Here is an 18,445-nt window from a genome sequence, read left to right as displayed (position 1 = left end):
TTACTTTGACTTTGATGCATAAACTTTAGCAAAATCTAGAATAAACAACAGCTAAATTTAGTTCCAAGTTGTAAGTGATTGTTGCGCAGAACATTATACATATTTGCTATTTTGTTCATTGTAAAATAACAAAAACTATGGATAATTAGTCAGGCTATCTGCTCAGATAACCAGCATGTCTTACTTGCACTTGTAGCCAAATGCAGTCTGAAACAGCATTGCACTGAATGTTTTTAGAAACAGCCATTTTCCTTACAAGTGAGGTAAGAGTGCAGTAGCCTTTATTCAGCCTGCTGACTCATAATTTGGAGTTTAAGGTTTATTTTGTAAAAAGAAATTCATCAATTATAATTTTACCAGAAGAAATGCTCAAATTGAGCTTTTTTATATTTTTGATATTAGGGTATAATTATTATTAGTAGTATTAGTGGGAGTGGTGGCCTAGTGTTTGTGTCATGTAGATGCCTCAAAGGTTGCTGGTTCAAAGCTCAGTCTGTCACTCTGGGTCCCTAAGCAAAGACCTTTGACCACAGATTGTTCCCTGTGTGCCTCTCAGTGTTGGCAGCACACTCCTCTCTAAGGAATGGGTTAATCAAATTCCCCCTCTGGAGGATTATAAAGTGAAATATTTATTGTTTTTCCTATGAAAATTGTTATTTTATTTTCTGGTTTGGATATTCTGCTGTCTTAAAGATTAAGGCTGGGACATCACGCTCTGTAATCATAAGTGACCATTTTGCAAAGCAATTATTATGGTTTACCAAATTTGTGCTTTGACCTGGAAACTTAACCTTAATCAGATTAGACAAAACAGAGATAATGTAGGCAGAAGCATAAACTATTGCTGTACTCAACTTGGCTGCCAAATAAAATGTGCAGAAAGAAAAATGGATCAGAACTTTGGGTGTGGGTAGCAGAATATTGGGAATGGAGCTGGTACCCTGTGCAGCTGCAGGGTAACATTTATGATCCCTTTCAGCAAAATAATAGACTGCATGTTCAGATGGAGACTACCAAAACATTAAGAGTTGCAAAGCTCCTCAGAAACAGACCGTGTCATCTAAGCTTTGTTCCTATCGTTGGTTGTTACCTCCTGGCTGGGAATTCATGATGTCTGCCTTTAAAGCAACTAGTTTTCTTCCAACTCTGCCATTAGATCACCTTCTAAAGGAAGCTGATGTGAATCTGAGCATCTTTATGTTGGAAATCTACATCTGCAGCAACATTGCATACACAGTACATTATAGTATATATTTCAGTGAAAACAAGTTTGATCAATCTCCTGCTTGTGTTGTCCTTTAAGGTCAGAGGGACCATTTGTTTGCAAAACTTTGGATTCAGTTATTCATATCTATAGAACATGGACAAAAACATAGATCCAAACCCACCTGGATGCAAATGAAAAAGTAATCTTTATAAACAGTTGGTGCAGATGACTACTTGTCATTTCTAACAACCTTTCTATGTATATGAAGCCTATTAATGTCATCCATGTTTGGTAATTGGAGAGTAGCCGTCTCACAATTGGAAGGTTGTGGGTTTGATTCCAGCTTCCCATGTCACATGTGCCGCTGGGAAAAGCAGTTAACCCCACGTTGCCCACTGATCTGCATATCGGTGTATGAATGTGCGTGCGTTAGTGAGTGTGACTGGGTGAATGTGGCTGTAGTATAAAGCGCTTTGATTGGTCGGTACGGCTGGATAAGTGCTATATAAGTTCAGTCCATTTACGATTTTATTAAAAGCTTTGGTAGGGTGTCTATATAAGTCAAGTAGGTCTGCTACATCTAAAAAGTGATGTTTTTAAGTGGAATGCAGCAGGTCATCTCCAGGATCCATCTTGAAAATGGGAGTTGGACTTTCACATTATGGCTCTGCACTTCCTGCAGTGTAAAGGGCAATGCCAGGAGCTTCTGCTTGGTTTTCCAAGAGTGCAACAATATTTGTAAAGTTCCTTATTAAACATATTTGAGGAGCTAACAAGAAGGACAATCCCAGAAATGTAGCTATAATATTTGAGGAATCATAGCAGTATGTCAGGGGCCACAGCAACTTTAAATCAGGAATGAGCCCTCGTCTATATCACATCTGAAGCTCAGACTATATTTATGTTATTTCTGTGGTATCATATAAATTTGATGGAGAAAGTTGTGCTTCCGTCTGTGTCTTGGTTTATTAGTTGCAGTCTTTTTTGACATGTTTGAGCTATACATGAATTGTCATATGGAAATCAAGACATCTTCTCTGACGTGAGTTATTCATGAAGATATGATAGATACGCTTCAAAACGTCCGAGTTTGTGTTTTGGATGTGAACACCAGGGAATTATGATGCAAGTTTTGTTTTTGTTTTTTTTGCATTGCAAAAAAACCAACAACTTCTTTAACAAAATATTTACTTAATAGATTATTAGCCGTTTTTTCAAGCTAAAGCTCTTTAGTCTGAATAGGTAACCTCTGAAAACAGCTGTTGTCTGAAATCTGACAGCTTTTTCAAAACAAAGAAACCGGACAAACTGAATAAAACATTTTTGTAACATCCAGCTACACTAATCGGGGCTCACTAAAGTTAGTGTTGCTTCGGTGTGTAAGTTTGCTAAAACAATGTCAGACTCTGTAATTTTCTCTGGTCCCCTGCCTGATCTGAGCAATGATGACATGTTTAGCCGCATGTCATCATTCAACTGCTGATTGTCTAGGTAGTGTCCTGAAAACGACGTGGGCTACATTGACGACATCCATTCCACTTTAGATAGTGCAGCTCTTCTTTCTAGGAATCTAGCCGGATTTATTAGTTCTCCTAAATGGTGACAACCCAGGGTCCAGACCAGGAAGCAGAGCCGTAGTTTAACACACCTCTCTGCAGCTTCTGTACTGTTACCCACCCATTACCCTATTGAGACGGTGTCTTTCCCACGACCAAAACTAAACTGATCTAAAAGGACAAATCATAAAAATTAATACAACTTAACTTGTATCAAAAAATAAAATAATTAAATGTGGTTTATTAAATATAAGGTCTGTCCCTCCAAAGACGTTGCTAGTTAATTAATTGATTTCTGATATTCAGACTGATTTATTTTGTTTCACAGAAACCTGGCTGCAAGAGGACTACATTAGTATAAATGAGTCAACTCCCTCTAATTATTTAAATTTCCACATTCCCAGAACTACGGGAAGAGGAGGAGTAGTAGCAACTATCTTTCAGTCTGATTTATTAATTAGTCCCAGGCCAATTAATTATTTTGAATATTTAACCTTTAGTTTCCCTCATCCAAACTGCAATGCAATAAAACCTCTTCCATTTGTTGTTTTGTATCATCCACCAGGCCCTTACTCTCAGTTTTTAGACTGGAAATTGGAAAGAAAATGGCAGCCTACACATCTAGAGGAATCCTACCCAATCTGGACAAACAGTCTACTGTTGTATAAAAAGACCCTTCGCAGAGTTAGAGCAGCATATTGTTCATCATTAATAGAGGATATTAAAAACAATCCTAGATTTCTCTTCAGTACAGTTGCCAAACTTACACAGAGTCACAGCTCTGTTGATCCATCCATTCCCTTAGCTCTTAGTAGTAATGACTTTATGGGATTCTTCATAAATAAAATTGATTCTATTAAAAATAAAATCATTGGCAATCTCCCAAACATGATTACCTCGTCCTCAGTAAGTGAGGCAGTGTTGGAGGAGTCTTTAGAACCTGATCAGTGTTTGAACTGTTAAAAAGCAGTAGAGCTTTCTGAGTTGTCTAAAATTTTAGCTTTATCTAAACCTTCTACCTGTATGTTAGACCCAATCCCAACCAAGTTATTTAAGGAGGTAGTTTGAATTGGACATATTAGAGGTAATGTGTGGTAATAGAATACTAAACCAAAGAAATTCAGGGTTTTCTTTAGTTCATAAAGGTTGGAAGACACAAACTATTCTGTGGTAGTAAGAGAGAGGGAGCATTACAGTTCAGTTATACCACAAACCACAGAACATGTTAATGAACCTCTTTCATGGACTGCAAGTTCTGTAAACACCTCTATATGTGGATGGGCAGCATTCAGTTCTACCACTGTTTTTTGAAGATGATGGCTGCTTTAAATTGCTATTTTACACACATTTAATTTTACTGAACTGAACTAAATAACCTGTAACTGGTCCAGATACAGGATGCAACTGGCGGGCAGATGCAGATGGTCTTCCACACTGAGCTGTGGAAGTCTCTTTTAACTTTGTTCTCAGGGGGACAAACCCACTCACGTTCACTAAGTGTCATTTGTTTCAGTGTCGTTGTCTTCGTGTGACTCCAATAAGTAACACCTATACTTACTCCTTACACTTGGAGGAGCACAGCTGAAGTCTCATGTCTCCTGCTTTCATCTCTCTCAGGGCTTCAAATCCTCTGCTGTCTGCCATTCAGTTGGAGGTTCCCACCTGTTGTACACATGTTGATATTTTTGGTTTGTATCTGGATTATTTGGAGTTGTGATTATTTTTTGTCAATTGTTGTACACATATGCTTAACTCTGGGGATTTTTAGTTCTTTTTTGTGTATTGTTCTTTCTGTGTCTGTTTAGGTTGTTACTTGAAAGCAGCACCGTGAAAGTTTTGACGCAAATATTAGATTAATTTGAGATATATTAAATTATTTCCAGGTCAATATACAGCACCTGGTGCATCGATATCAATGTTCTGTGCAGGCTGTCCTTCTCAAAAGCTCGCCTATGTAACTTCAGACGGTTGGATTTATTGAATGAGTGATGTGACCTGGAGATCATAGGACCTAGAGTGTCGCAGTCTGAGTTTCCCTTAAACACAAGAGATAATCTTACATGCTTCCACTTTTTGCACCCTCGATTCAAAGTTTGTCATGGCCAAGGGAAGCACAAAGAGAAAAACTATGTCTGAGGATGCAAAAAAAGAAAACACGAGATAGGGATCGCTTCAAAGGAAAAACAAGAGTGGATCTTGCAGAGACCAATCAGGATGCAAGAGCTGTTCTCTTTTTGCATCATGCGTATTAGACTGGTAAATTAACTTTTTTGCGTGTTGTATACAAAATGTGTCCAAGTCTATATTTATTTTTGTTTTTTTGTAGGAGCTAAATGCCAAGCTACCTGGCTAAAAGATGTTCTTAGGCAACAAAACAGATATGACACTTACCCGATCGGACATATTTTTAGTTCTCTGATGTAGGATTTAGAGGGGTAAGGGCTGCACGGTACGTGCGATAGATGGTAGAAACTATAAATCTTGGCCTACGATGGATTTGCCTTCTACCATCCTGTTGTTGAGCAGGAAGAGTTGGTAAAAAAGGGTGCTACTTCAGTGAAGGGGCTGGAAGCATGTTCTAGGTTCTAGGTCCATGACCCGCCACTGATCTCTTAACCACCGTACGGGTTGACAGTCTCCAGATGGCCCAGGGTACGTGAAAATGTGCTGACCGCACGCACCTTCAGAACATGATTGAATTATTTTGCACAACACACCTTACTGCAATGACACTTATAGTTCTGTAATCTGCTACCCTTGTAATATAACTCCCAACACTGCTAACAAAACACAATTACCCTGAATGAAGTGCTGTTTCAGCCGCATTATCGTGAGTGGCTGAATGAAATGATTATAAAATCGGACTTTTGTATGATGTGAATTTGTGAACTCCTCTAAAGTTGTTGTTTTTTATGTTGTTTTTAAAGGCCCTACTAGGGACGGACATTGCAAATTAGCCGTGACTATACATATTGTAGTGTTTACATTTTTAATGTACACACTTGTCCTTATCAAATAAATAAACTAAAAACAAAACCAAAGTGAAGCGATATTACGGCGCTACTAATTTAGACTCAGAGCATTCATCTACTATATTAATCAACTTTTTGCTGTTATTCCTGGACTGTGAGTGTGAGCAAAGTAACATTTCTGTCAGGCGTATTCCATGTCCTCTACTCCCTTCCTCTGTCGGCTATTGTCTACACGGCAGCCCCACTCAGCCTGACAGCCTCCTCGGTTTCAAGATTAGAAAGCCTACATAATACTAATTAGACACAAATGTGTGCAAAAAACTTTGGTCGATCTTTATGTCCATCCGGATCATTCTTTTCTGTCAAGAAATTGTGAAGAGGGAACAGAGGTTTACAACCACATTTCTTGTTTCTGTCTTTGGGTAAACTCAGCGGAGGCTTGCAATTGTGTTTTTTCTGCCACTGTTCAAACCAATAAAGTCCATATTAGAGCAATTGAACATGACACCAAGTGCACTGGTCATTGTACAGCATTTATATTAGGGCTTAAAGCCTTTAAACCAAAGCCTGTTAGCATTATGTTCATGTCCGCTACCTGCACTCCACACAAGTTACAGTGACAGCGCGGTTTGTTTGGTAACTCTTATGAAATGTGCAAATGCAATGTGCAATTCACTTACAGACTAAACATACGCATAAAAGCCTAACATTAGTACAGGTTTAAATACTCAGAGACATGTATTTAGTGCGGTCTGAGAGAAGGAATAGTTGCTTTTGATTATATTTGTAGCTTTGCATCTTCAACACAATGATGGAACTTCCAAGGCAAAAAAAGTAGGTCACACTTGTTTCACAACCAAAAGTTGCACTGATGTTGATGCTGATGTTGGAGCCAGAAACTCATTACATAATTCAAAAGGGGCAGATATTGGAAATTTGTTGTATTTGATGTGATGTTGGGGAAGTCTGTGCTTGGTCTACCTTTGTTACAAAAGGAGAAATGTTATTGTCACATCTAAATATTACATTTGTTGGTAGGAGTCACTCAAACATGAGAGAAGCAGTATTCACTATAATCACTGAATAGAGATTTGTTGCAAATAAAATAGCTTTGTAGCTAGGTTCAAAATTCACATTTTAAATGTCGACTTAAATACAGTACAGTCTGTTCATGAACTTTGTTGTTTAAATTCCATTGTCTGTCAATAAAATTCTTACTAGACATCATTAGGGTGTGCTCTTTAACTACACGGAGCAGCTCTTTGCATTGTTGCCTCACAGCAAGAAGGCCACATCTTAGAATCGTGGCGAAGATTTTCAGTGCGGTGTTTACATATTCTGCCTGTGGTTAAGTTGGTTTTCTCTGCATATATACATTATAGCCGCACTTGCTTTAAGCTACACGGTTCAGCTATTATTATCATCCACTCATGTAACAAGTGTATTTCTCTGTAAGAAAAAACATTAGGTTTTTCACGGAGCAACTTCAGGAAGCACCAGCTAATTTGATACACGCACAGTCACAGAGTCTCCAGTGCATCAGATTTTGTATTCCTTGCTGATTGCCAAGCCAAAATGGACAAAATTAACTTATGTAGGGTAACTTCAAAGAACTTAATGAGATACGGGGCGTAGGCAATTAGCCTTTGTTTTTTAATTCCCCTGACCATGGGTCACAGATGACTAAATCAGAGAGCCATTTGTTGTTATGTGGACCTTTTGATGACAGATGGCAGCCTAAAGTCATTTGAGCTGTCCTTTTGACTTTAATGAATGTGACTTTTTAAACTCAAAATTAAACAAGGGGCATTTGACCATGTTGCGTGAATATAAAAAGGATTTCCATGCTGATGTTAGAATACAGTACATTAACTGAGGATGTTTAAGCAGCATCTTACTATTCTATGGTCCATCAGTGCTGTAGTAATAGCTGAAGTGTTATGTTCAAACTTCCTTGTACATTGCTTTAATTTTTTCCACCTGATCATCTAAACAAAATTCTTAAATAAAAATAGAATAGCTGAATTAAACCATTTTATTCCAGTGACATAATTGCTTACAATTTTTTTTTTATAAAATCTACTCTATAAATAATAATGAAGAAATAATTTATTTTGTGTGTTGGCACCCCGAACAATTGATACAATATGTGATAAAATAAACATAACAGAAGATTATTTATTCTATGTTATTCAGAGTAAATAACTACTACTGGTAACTACTACTCTATTACTTCCTGTTTTCCTAGAAAAGATATATCATGTGACACAAAGTCCTTTTCTTTTAGACACTACAAAATGGGAAAGATGTGAGATATGTGTGAGCCTCATATAATGGGAAATCATGACAAGAAAACAGTAACTGCCTAAATTTGTCTATATTTACAGTCACAGTAAAAAATTAAAGCATTTAAAATGTGTGGATAAGGGATAATAATCCACGTGGTAAAATTAACATGGAACTATTTCACAAAAAAACAAAATTAACATTCCTCCATGTCCATCACAGTCGCTAGCCCTAAATCCTGTAGAAAATCTGTAAGGTGAGCTGAAGAGATGCTGGATGGTCTAGAGAAATTGAAAAACGAACAAATATCCCTTTCTATATGCTCCAACCGTGTGAAATACTACTAAAAAACAATTCGGTCCTGTTCAGCAAACATTAACAGAGGGATTGCAAATAGTTCTAGCAGTGTAAATGTTGTTAACACCAATTATGTCAGAGATTCTTGCTTGGCTTTAGCAGTGACTCAGTATATAAAGACATAGTGAACAGTTACTTCCAACAAGAAAAGTAGTCATCGTATAATTCCCAACTGTATTTTGTCTCTATAGTGTGCAATGTTGTGACTTGACCTGCTAAAAGCGGAGACCATCATAATAGCACAAAACTCAAACTCAAATGACACAAAAGAGAACCCGTAGCAAATTGAATCTGCTGTTTCTTTTGTTCAGACTGTTACCTAGTAACTAAGTCAGTTACTGTCAGCGTCTGTCAGTAAAATGATAATGATTAATTGATTTGCTTTTTCTGTTCTTTCACACACTGCAATTGTTCGGATCTGAGAGTGGCAAAACATCAAATTATAATATTTTTACAATTGTGGAAACAAACACACAGCATATGTTGATAGGATCACAATTTTGTAGATTCTGGTGCTACTCTTGTTGCATTAAGACTCACGTAAAGCTCAAGTTAAATCCTAAAAAAAAAAAAATCGTCATTAATTCTGCTCATTATTCAAGATTCCCAAAAGAACTCTCCGTCTGTTGATTTTAATCGTTGCATTCACTGAGACCTAAGGTAGTCAGTTCATTAAAGAGCCTTCCTGAAGTGGCTTTGCTGTCTACTTACTGGGTAACAGATGATCAACCATGGTGTAGCTCGCCTGAGGAGGGTAATCTGTTCAGCTTTTTGAATATTTCAGAGCCCTTTGGCATTCCTTTTAGGAGCTAGCTAGGACTGGGATGCAGAAGCTGAAGTCTTCATGTCATCAGTCATTATGCTGCTGCACCAACAGCCACCAAGAATAAGTTGCAACTCTCCCTCATGAAGCCATGTCTTAGGGAGTTCCTGCGAGCTTATATCATTAATGAGTTAACTGAAAGGTGCAGGAATGAGGACAGGTTTTTGCCATCAAAAACCAAGAAAAAAGCTCCACTGTAATTTAAAAGATGAAATGGTGTTAATGGAAAAGTAACTCATTTCCTGTGATAGATACTGCTAGTAAAACTTAGATAAGAATAGAAGAAAAGTTACAGTCGGCCAATAAAGACAAACAGCTAATAAAGCATAGAACAATAGGGAAAGTGACATTTGTGAAGTAAATCATGTAGCAAAAGTTTTTCAAGATTTTTATCCAACAATACAGATTCAGGAAACTTTGTTGGGGTGGAAATTCCATAAAAAATTAAATTATTTGACTAAAGGAGAAAAGCGACATTGTGGCAGATCACTAGGGTACACTAAATAAACAACCAGACTACAGGAGGTTACAATTTACACATATGTGTGTTTTCGGTGCTTACTGTTGGAGTGGCGTTCAGAGCTGGAGTTGAGGGAACGATGTGATCAAACTTGCCTCGTGTCTTGTCCCTCTTACTTCTCCACATTGGTGACCCCTGAGTGGACATGTTGAGGTCCAGCCATCTCTTCCCAGGTGACAACTGCTGCTGCGGAACCGTCACGTCTCTGTTTTTTCTTTTTTTGGTGGCTGTTAAACACCTGGCTTCTTGCGTAATGACCCTCCTTCATTGTTTGCCTATATTAAAGCACAATTTGCTCTTAGTGGGATTTCCTTGGATAACATAAAATGTCATTATGTGGTTGTCTTGCTGGATCCGCTGTCTACCTGATGAGCGATGACCCTTGCTCCTGGACCCCCGGCCCAAGAAGAATATGCCGCTCCTAAGCAGCTGCTTCAGCAGCATTACTCCCTCTCCGCTGCAGAAAAGGCTGACAGTCTCCTACCCCTCTCTGGATATTTGATGGCACAGTTGTTGAGTTGATGAAAAGCATTCTATCCCTGCTGGGTACAGACGATGGCCAGGGCCTCTTCATCCTCTTCCAGGTGGTGGTTTCCAAATCTCCAGCAGGATCTTCTGAGATTCCAGCTCTGTCAGCAGAGTCGTTTGAGTCGTCTGTGGTGGCAGGGATCTCTACCCAAACACTATAGAAAATCCCTGTTTTTACAATTAGTGCTTTGGCAGCAACACATGGCATTCTGCCAAGCAGCTTTCAGTCTAAGGGAAACAACCCTGCCAATGCTCAGTAGTGACAGTGACCATCAGCAACAAGGTAAAGGCTGATTTTCATAGAGTCTGGGTGTAATGAATAGCAGATCAGAGAACCCGATATTCGAGCTAGACATGGAGTTGAGCTTAAAATGTTTGTTTTAAAAATAAAAAAACAGAAACAGATGTGGTCAGAAAATGTGCAGACTGGAGCCGGCTGCTCAGAGCTGGAGATGATAGACAGGCGAGCTAGGGTCATACACGGATTGGCAGGCAGAAGAAGGCAGACGGAACAAAAGGCTAGTCTAGAATCGTTGTTAAAACAGTCCAAGGTCATGTTCAGAATGACATGATGAGGTGTCCAGACAAGGCAAACTGGGAAAATCCAAAAACTTCAAGTTAGGGTCAAAACCAGGGCAAGATTCAGGAGGATGTGGACCCTGGGCTTGAGCTACATTATGGACCCTATTCAGAGTTATTTGTCAAATAGCGCACAGAGAAAGAGAGAGAGAGACAGACAGAGTGAGTGAGTGAGTGAGTGAGTGAGTGAGTGAGTGAGTGAGTGAGTGAGTGAGTGAGTGAGTGAGTGAGTGAGTGAGTGAGTGAGTGAGTGAGTGAGTGAGTGAGTGAGAGAGAGAGAGAGAGAGAGAGAGAGAGAGAGAGAGAGAGAAATGCGTAACATTTTTCATAACTTACACCTTTATTGAACCCTTTGTCAAACTAGAGATGACCATGAATCATTTTGCAGTTTCTTTACAACAAAAAGAAGCTACAACTTTGGCTTCCAAAACACAATACGATGTCTGCATCATAAGTTAGAATCTTAGAATCTCTAAAAAGCCTACGCTTCATGAACCGAAAGTGCAAGTAAATGCAGGACTTGTACACTTTTACAAATACTTATGAACAAGAAATACATCTGAAAAAATAACCTAACATTAAAAGGGTCCTTTAACTAGAAAAACAAGTTGTCAAAACTCAAACTCAGTTGTTGTTTTCAAACTACTTATTCAACACAAAACAGGAAACAAATACCAAAAAAGTACTTCTTTGCTAATCAGACAGAAGATGGATATAAAGAAATCTAACACTCCTAAGAGAGAGCAGTCTGCATTGTTTTATTTGAGAGTAATAACCTAACCAATAATACCAAAACTGTTTATCTAATGAGTCAATAGGTTTAAATCATGAGTTGGGACAAACATTAGCGCTATGAGATACTTAAAAACACGCCTACTATTCTGGATTTTTTTGCAGCAAAATCCTTGACAAGATCGGTAAAATCCAGCTTTTTCACGAGATCACTCTCAATAGACATCAGAGTCAAATGATTATGTCTTTCTGTCCCATTGTGGATCCGAGTCTGTTCTTAACTACTTTAAGCTTAGAGAATGATCGCTCAGCGCTTGCATTTGTGACAGGGATTGTCAGGTAAAGCCTGAACGCAATGTCCACATTTGGGAAGATTTCCTGTAGGTTCTGTTGTCTGGTGAACTGTAAAAGCAACAGAGCAGATGTGATGCCTTTACCATGAATTACATCTTTAAACTGGACAATCTCTTCCACACAATCTATCTCCAGGTCTGCTGAATAGTTCCTTTGGAGATGAGATGCTTTGTTTTTTAGTTCGGAAACAGTGACATCAGAAATGTTGTTCAGGCAGTCAAAGGTTTTGCTGAGGTTATCATGTGACGTATAGCTGCAATTGATTTCAGAAACCAGTCAATAACCACCAAAAATACACATGTGGAGAATCTTTGATGAGCTGATACCTCAACCTTCAAACTGACACGTTCTCCAAAAAAATGCTTTTGGTTTTGTTTATGTCTTTGAGTGCTATCTTTGAAAACATGTGAAACTGTTGGAGACAGACCCTTGTCTTCAGACCCAAACCTATCAAACTGATTTCTCAGACCTCCAATGTCGTCCCTCAAGCAGCCCACCAAATCCACAGCTTTACACAAATCAAGTGACACTGCCTGCAAGGCTACACTTGCTTTTTCAAAGCGCTGGAGAATGCAATGCCACAATGTGCACATAAAGGCTGTTTCACGTTTAGCCAGTTTTTGTCAAGTGACCTTGCTTCATTTCTTGTTGCTTTCTTTTGGTTTAGTGTCATTTACATTATCCCTTAACGATTTCTGAATGTTCGCATGGTTAATGTGCGATGCCTGTGTGGCAGTCCATCTAGTGTCAGAAACTTTAAAGTTCCAATGTGCTCGCTTACATTAGGCTGCAGTCCAGCTGTCACCACCTTCCACCTTGCTGTTGACTTGGAGCAGAAGTTAAATAAGTTTTGAACAAGACCGTTTTGAGACAGCTGACCAAAAGTGGATTTCTCAGTTCCTCTCCCTCCAATATGATGCGTTTAGTATTTTACAGTGATTTCTTTTCATGCCCCTGAGTAATACAAAGAAGGTGGTCTTAGAGCATATCATCGTTTTCAGATTTTTATTTGAACACTATTTTCACAATCCAGATAATTGCACCGGAACCCTTAAGTAACAGATAACCAAGAAATGTGGGATTATTAGAGCATTCCCTCGTTTTCAGATTTCTTAATTGAACAACAACGTTCCCCTGTTAAGGGTGAGACTTCGGTTAGGTTATTTTGGGGTAAATTGATGACAATGTGTGCAGCATCTGGGGCGGAGTCAACAGTGATTGAGAAGTATTTTGCCATTTTCACTTCACTCACCATTTCAGATAAAACACACACCCATCAGCTGAAAAAATTCCTCACATGTTTTGGAAGAGAAATACAGAGGTGTGCCCGCACCAGCATTTCCATATGTTTGCATGTGAGACTTCAGAAAGGGATCAAACTGGCTGATCAGCTCCAGAATACCCAGGTAATTCCCGTTATCAGTCCTGCCAAAGACGTCACTGGAGCCCCTGACAGCCAGTCCTCTCTCTGCCAAAAACTTCACAAGGGACACTGCTCTCCTCAAAACTCCAGTCCAATACGCACACTTAGAATGAAACACTTCTGCAGCTCTGTGTCTGTCCTTCCACTGGCTGTTGCAAGTGTAATATATGTCAGCATTGCTTTTCTGTGATGTTCGCTATTTTCATGCTTTCTCGTGCGCTCCATGGCAAATGCAACTGAAACCATGTTTAAATTGTTCTGTCTTAAAGTAATTTACATGTGCCCACACATTACATCCTTACTTATTGAACCACACAATTAACCGACTGACAAATAGTCTACCTGCTGTTAACTGGTGCTCTATGAACAAGCTCTGTTACATCTTACAACACAGTTAGCACTACATAAAATAACGCATTGTAGTATCTGTGCCGAAGAGAAAAAGCTTTTTAAATGAATTGAAATATAGTTGAAGCTGCTTATTCTTTTGTTTGTTATTAACAACAAGCACTTCCTCAGGTATTAGCTGCTAGGTATGTACCACTACATTGACTGACATTTTGAAACATTTGGAAAATGGGACTTTGACTTTTTTGGTTTATGTTTTGTTAAACCTCATTAGGTTCAAAGGCAAGTATATTTCTCCTACACATTTTACTCTTGAGAAACAGTCTTCTCCTGCAGTTTTACATATCCTCACCATGCTCTCCTGCTCACTTGCCATGTACACTCAGAATAGTGGGAATGTGGCATGATTCGTAATGTTGTAAAGACCGGTCAATATTCATGTTAGTTCATGTCATGGATTGCTGCCACCACCCTCTAACCAAAATCTTATAGGGGACATACTATGCTTTTAGCATCTTCCTTTTCATATGTAAGTCATTCAGTTGTGGTCTATATAAAGTGAACTGCAATGCATTTGGTCTGAATTGCTTGTTGATTTAGCTCCACAGGCCCTCAGAACACGCACGTTCTGAGGTGTGTCTGAGATTAACGCATTCTGCTGCAGTCTCATTAAATGCAAATGATGCACTTTACACCCGCCACCCTCCAGGTCGCAGAGCGCTGCACTCCACCCCATTGGTATTTTTTGCATTGTGTAGAAGTTTTATAGAAGTTTAGAGCAGGGTCAAGTTACAAAGGAATATTGCAAGTTTTGAACTTCTAATAGAGTTCTTTTCAATCTATCATCTGAAAACAGAGAATTTATCAAACATCTAACATGTTTCTGGTTACTCTGCAATTCATGCAGAACAGATTCATGTCCAATGATTGATCGATACATAGGCAATGAATACACTTTTATATGTGTGTTAGAATTGATCTTTACATTTGAGAATGTCGTATCAGTCGCCAACAATAAAAAAATTCTAAAAGAAGAATGCCTGGATGTTTCACTGGTACTCTTCAGTGTTAGCATTGTGAGTGAGGTGCAGGAGAAAGATCATTAACACACTGAAAGGTGTGCGCTATGACTCGGCTTGCCTCTTTTTAATTGGTTATTTAGGACTACTCTATCTTGGCTTGTGCAGGGTGACCTGACACCGATTTTAGGGTAATCTTTGGGAGCTGCAACACTAGTTGAAAATACTTCATGAAAAACTCTTTGAATCACTTCATGACTGAAAAAAACATTCCTGATCTTTTGTTGTGAAACCATTCAGTAGAATTCCCCAGCAGGCTGTCTGCATATGAATGGTTTCTGTCTGGGAGGGAAGATTGGGTCAGGAGAGGAGGGGAAGGGCTGAGAATCGGAGATGCGGTGTGTTGAGAACCAGCTATCAGGGTTGATTGTCTCCAATTAATTGCTTGTCTCGGTGGCTGCTCTCCAGGGCAAAACGCATCCTGTTGCAGCAGCTGACATTATTACCTGACAGCTTACACACAATGAGTTCCCTTCCAAGAGTCTGTTTGAAGTGCCTGTTGTTTAGCACGAAACAGTGGCACATTCAGTCATGATTTAGACGCATGCGATGGTGAATTATCACAAAAGACTTGAGAATGATCCTAATATTAGACCTTAAAAGCGAGTGTTCTGATTTTATGGTGCATCTACTCAGCTTGCTCACCAGGTGTTGAGCGGTTATGAATGTCATACAGCTAAACGGCTCCCTCTGCAACGCCTTGCCAGAAGTGTGTTTTAGTGTCCCATCTGTTAGGACGAAAAGTGAACGCTGTTGCAGAGACTGGCAGGTGGAGAAATTCTCGCTGAGCCTCTAATTGGTCCAGATACAAAGACTTCAAAGTCATTTAGTGTAAAAGGATGGCAGGGCTTTTTTGGCTTTGAAGATGAAGATATGTGTGACATTTGCAAATTTGACAAGAGAGTGTGTGCACTCATGAGGACCCACTTACCTAAAGATGGTACCAGGGAAAGTTGGAATTAAAAAAGTGATGTGTTAAACTACAGCCTGTATGATCAAATGAAATATGCAACCACTGTTTTTATGACCGACTACGACCGTTTGTGTTTGTGATTGTGTTTATGTGTGTTCCAACGGTGAGAAGAATAGTTTGCTCACACTCAGTGCTCAAGCCACCAACAGCAGAACTGCCCAGCACTAAGGAGGAGGAAAGCTATACGGACTTTTCCATCACCCCTGTCTACCCCACACACTCTACTTGTCTTGCCTGAGCTCCGCTCCACTTTACCCCTTTTGGTTTTCAACAGCCCCAGTCAGGCTCCCAGGTGCTGGTGAACGCCTCCTGGGGGCGGTTTTAAGCCCTGCTTTCTTTTCTTGTGCCATGCTGCTATTAAGCATTACTGTGTAGCATTAACTCTGTAGAAATATGTGAGAAACGGTAGAATAAAAACCCTTGCTGGCTGTGTGAACCCCTGCTGGCAGCCTTCACTCTCAAAGCCCCAACAACCCCCACACTGCCGCCGCCTCAAGCCTTCTCTCTTCAGTAAAAGGCTGCAGACGCGACTGCAGCAGCAGTTGCTTTGCCCTCTACCGTGTACACACACACACACACACACACACACACACACACACACACACACACACACACACACACACACACACAAACACTGGGACGAACAACTTTTTGAACCATACAGTCTTTATAGACAAAACCTCTCAGTTTTCAGTGTAGTGAATCCAGTGTTTCCCTCTCGGTATAATTGAGTCAAAAAATCATTTTGATTTGCCAACATGATTTTGTCACCTTATTTTATGGCTAAATGATCAAAATAAGGAGACTGCTGTTCTTTTGGTGCATCTGAATCCAAGTCTAGCGAGACAATAAGACAGTCTCCTGATTTTGATGCACCTGAGCTCTGGGTCTCTGCAGCTCCTCTGGAGTCACAATGTACCTCTTTTCTGGTTCTCTTGCAATGCTTTTTATGTCAGTTTAGGTTTATGGCCTCGTCTTGACCATATTTTCTTCTATTTTCAGATAATGGGTGGAACAGTGCACTATAAGATGTTTATAGCTTTGATTTAAAGATCATGGGATGCTTAGAACATCTCCACAACTTTATCCCTGATGTGTCTGGTCTGTTTCTTGGTCTTCCTGCTGCTGGTTGTTTACTAGAGTTCTCTAACAAACCTCTGATGTTTATGTGTAAAACAGGAAGGGAAAACCTTTAACTATTTTTTTTCCACTTAATAATTAAGTGTTCTATAGCAGTACAAGAATTGCACTCGAAAAGTGACAAAATTCAAAAAAGAAGCAAAATAACTTTGGATTCTGTATTGCTCTTTAAAGAGTTCACATATATCATTTAGTATCAGGTCATGAAGTTCTGGTTGTCCTGTTCTTTGTTGTCAGTGTATATGCCAGAAAATGGACAGAATGGTCCATTAATAAATGCTAAAGGTGTTTTTATTGAACATTTTTGTTTGTAGGAAACACAGTACAGGCCTGAACCTCCATTCCAAATAGTTTAATGCCATTTTAGTCTTTTCACTTTTGTAAATAAGCGTATTTTGACCTGCTTTGCTCCTGGTTTTTCATCTAGAAAACTAAATATATGGCTGGAATACAAACATGTCACCTCAGTAGCATCTATTTTTTTGTGTATGGTTTCCTGAAACACCCGTTATTGACAAAAACAGAAAAACAAGGCATAGCTTAGATTGCCGCTTAGGACAAAAAAATGAAGAAGGAAGGGCAATGAAAGTACATGAAATGAGAGTCAGGTCTTAATGGGATAAGGTCTAAAAGTGTGGCTCTGGGCTTGGTTCGCTGGTGAATAATCGATGCATAATTGTCTCTTTCAAGAGAACACTGATGGAGGTGTTTCATCACAGCAGTTTGTGATGAAGACTAATGTGGGATCATTACGCCCCGAGGGCCTCTTCACTCAGCCGCTACTCTGTCTTCAGTGGATTCTGAACAGCAAAATGTCTTTAATACGGGACTTTTTTCCCCCTCCCTTTAATTTAAAGCAGCAGGTACAGGATAGACCAAAAGAGAGCAATTCGACCAGTAATATATATATATTTCTTTTTTTTTTTCTTCAGTGAAACCAACTGTGATAGATGTGGACATATTCGTGAACAGCATTGGACCAGTGTCTTCAATCAACATGGTAAGTCGAACTTCTCTTGGATTTGGAATGAGTAGAGCATTGAGCTGAACAGCGGATTTTGTTTGTTTATATTAAATATAGCTGGTGCTGTAGGTGGATAGCATAGACTGATGTGATATAAGCTAAGGGAGATGCTTTTTTTTCCATTCTAAACTGTGATCGTACTATGTCCACATCAAACTTGATGTCGTACCAAAGATTATGAGATACAAGTCACACAGTGTGTCATAGTATAAGATTGCTAAAATCACACAGTGTAAGAAAGCCATCAGTCTCGCTAAAAGTCCTCCTCACTACTCCTAACATTTTTATTTTTTTTTACTTTAGGAGCTCCCTTAAGGCATAGGGTGCTTTGTCAATAATTTTTATCCTACCAAGGTAAAATTCTAAGAAAAATATTAGAATTGTAAAAAAATTCTTAGTTTTGCCTAAAATGACATCACTTGAGCTAGGACAGGATTATTTGTGAATACATTCACCGTCCTTTAGGGATGAATGGCAAGAAAGTCATCATTCAAAGAAAGCAATAGGAAGTCCTGTTAGCAGTTTGTCATAAGCTACGTAGGCG

At 39.2% G+C, this 18,445-nt stretch overlaps 1 protein-coding gene across 1 annotated transcript in view; it reads left to right on the top strand.

Moving 5' to 3' along the window:
• Positions 1-18,445, top strand: part of LOC105925430 (gamma-aminobutyric acid type A receptor subunit gamma3) — a 76,825-nt gene that overhangs the window by 2,734 nt on the left and 55,646 nt on the right. The window contains exon 3 of the mRNA XM_012861280.3: positions 17,810-17,877. Within this exon, the coding sequence (XP_012716734.1) occupies positions 17,810-17,877 (68 nt within the window). The remainder of the gene's footprint in view (positions 1-17,809; positions 17,878-18,445) is intronic.

This window comes from Fundulus heteroclitus, chromosome 9 (genome assembly GCF_011125445.2).
Source record: "Fundulus heteroclitus isolate FHET01 chromosome 9, MU-UCD_Fhet_4.1, whole genome shotgun sequence".
NCBI classification, from domain to species: Eukaryota; Metazoa; Chordata; class Actinopteri; order Cyprinodontiformes; family Fundulidae; genus Fundulus; species Fundulus heteroclitus.
The sequence above is the reverse complement of the archived record's forward strand: the minus strand, read 5'-3'. Positions and strand labels throughout refer to the sequence as shown.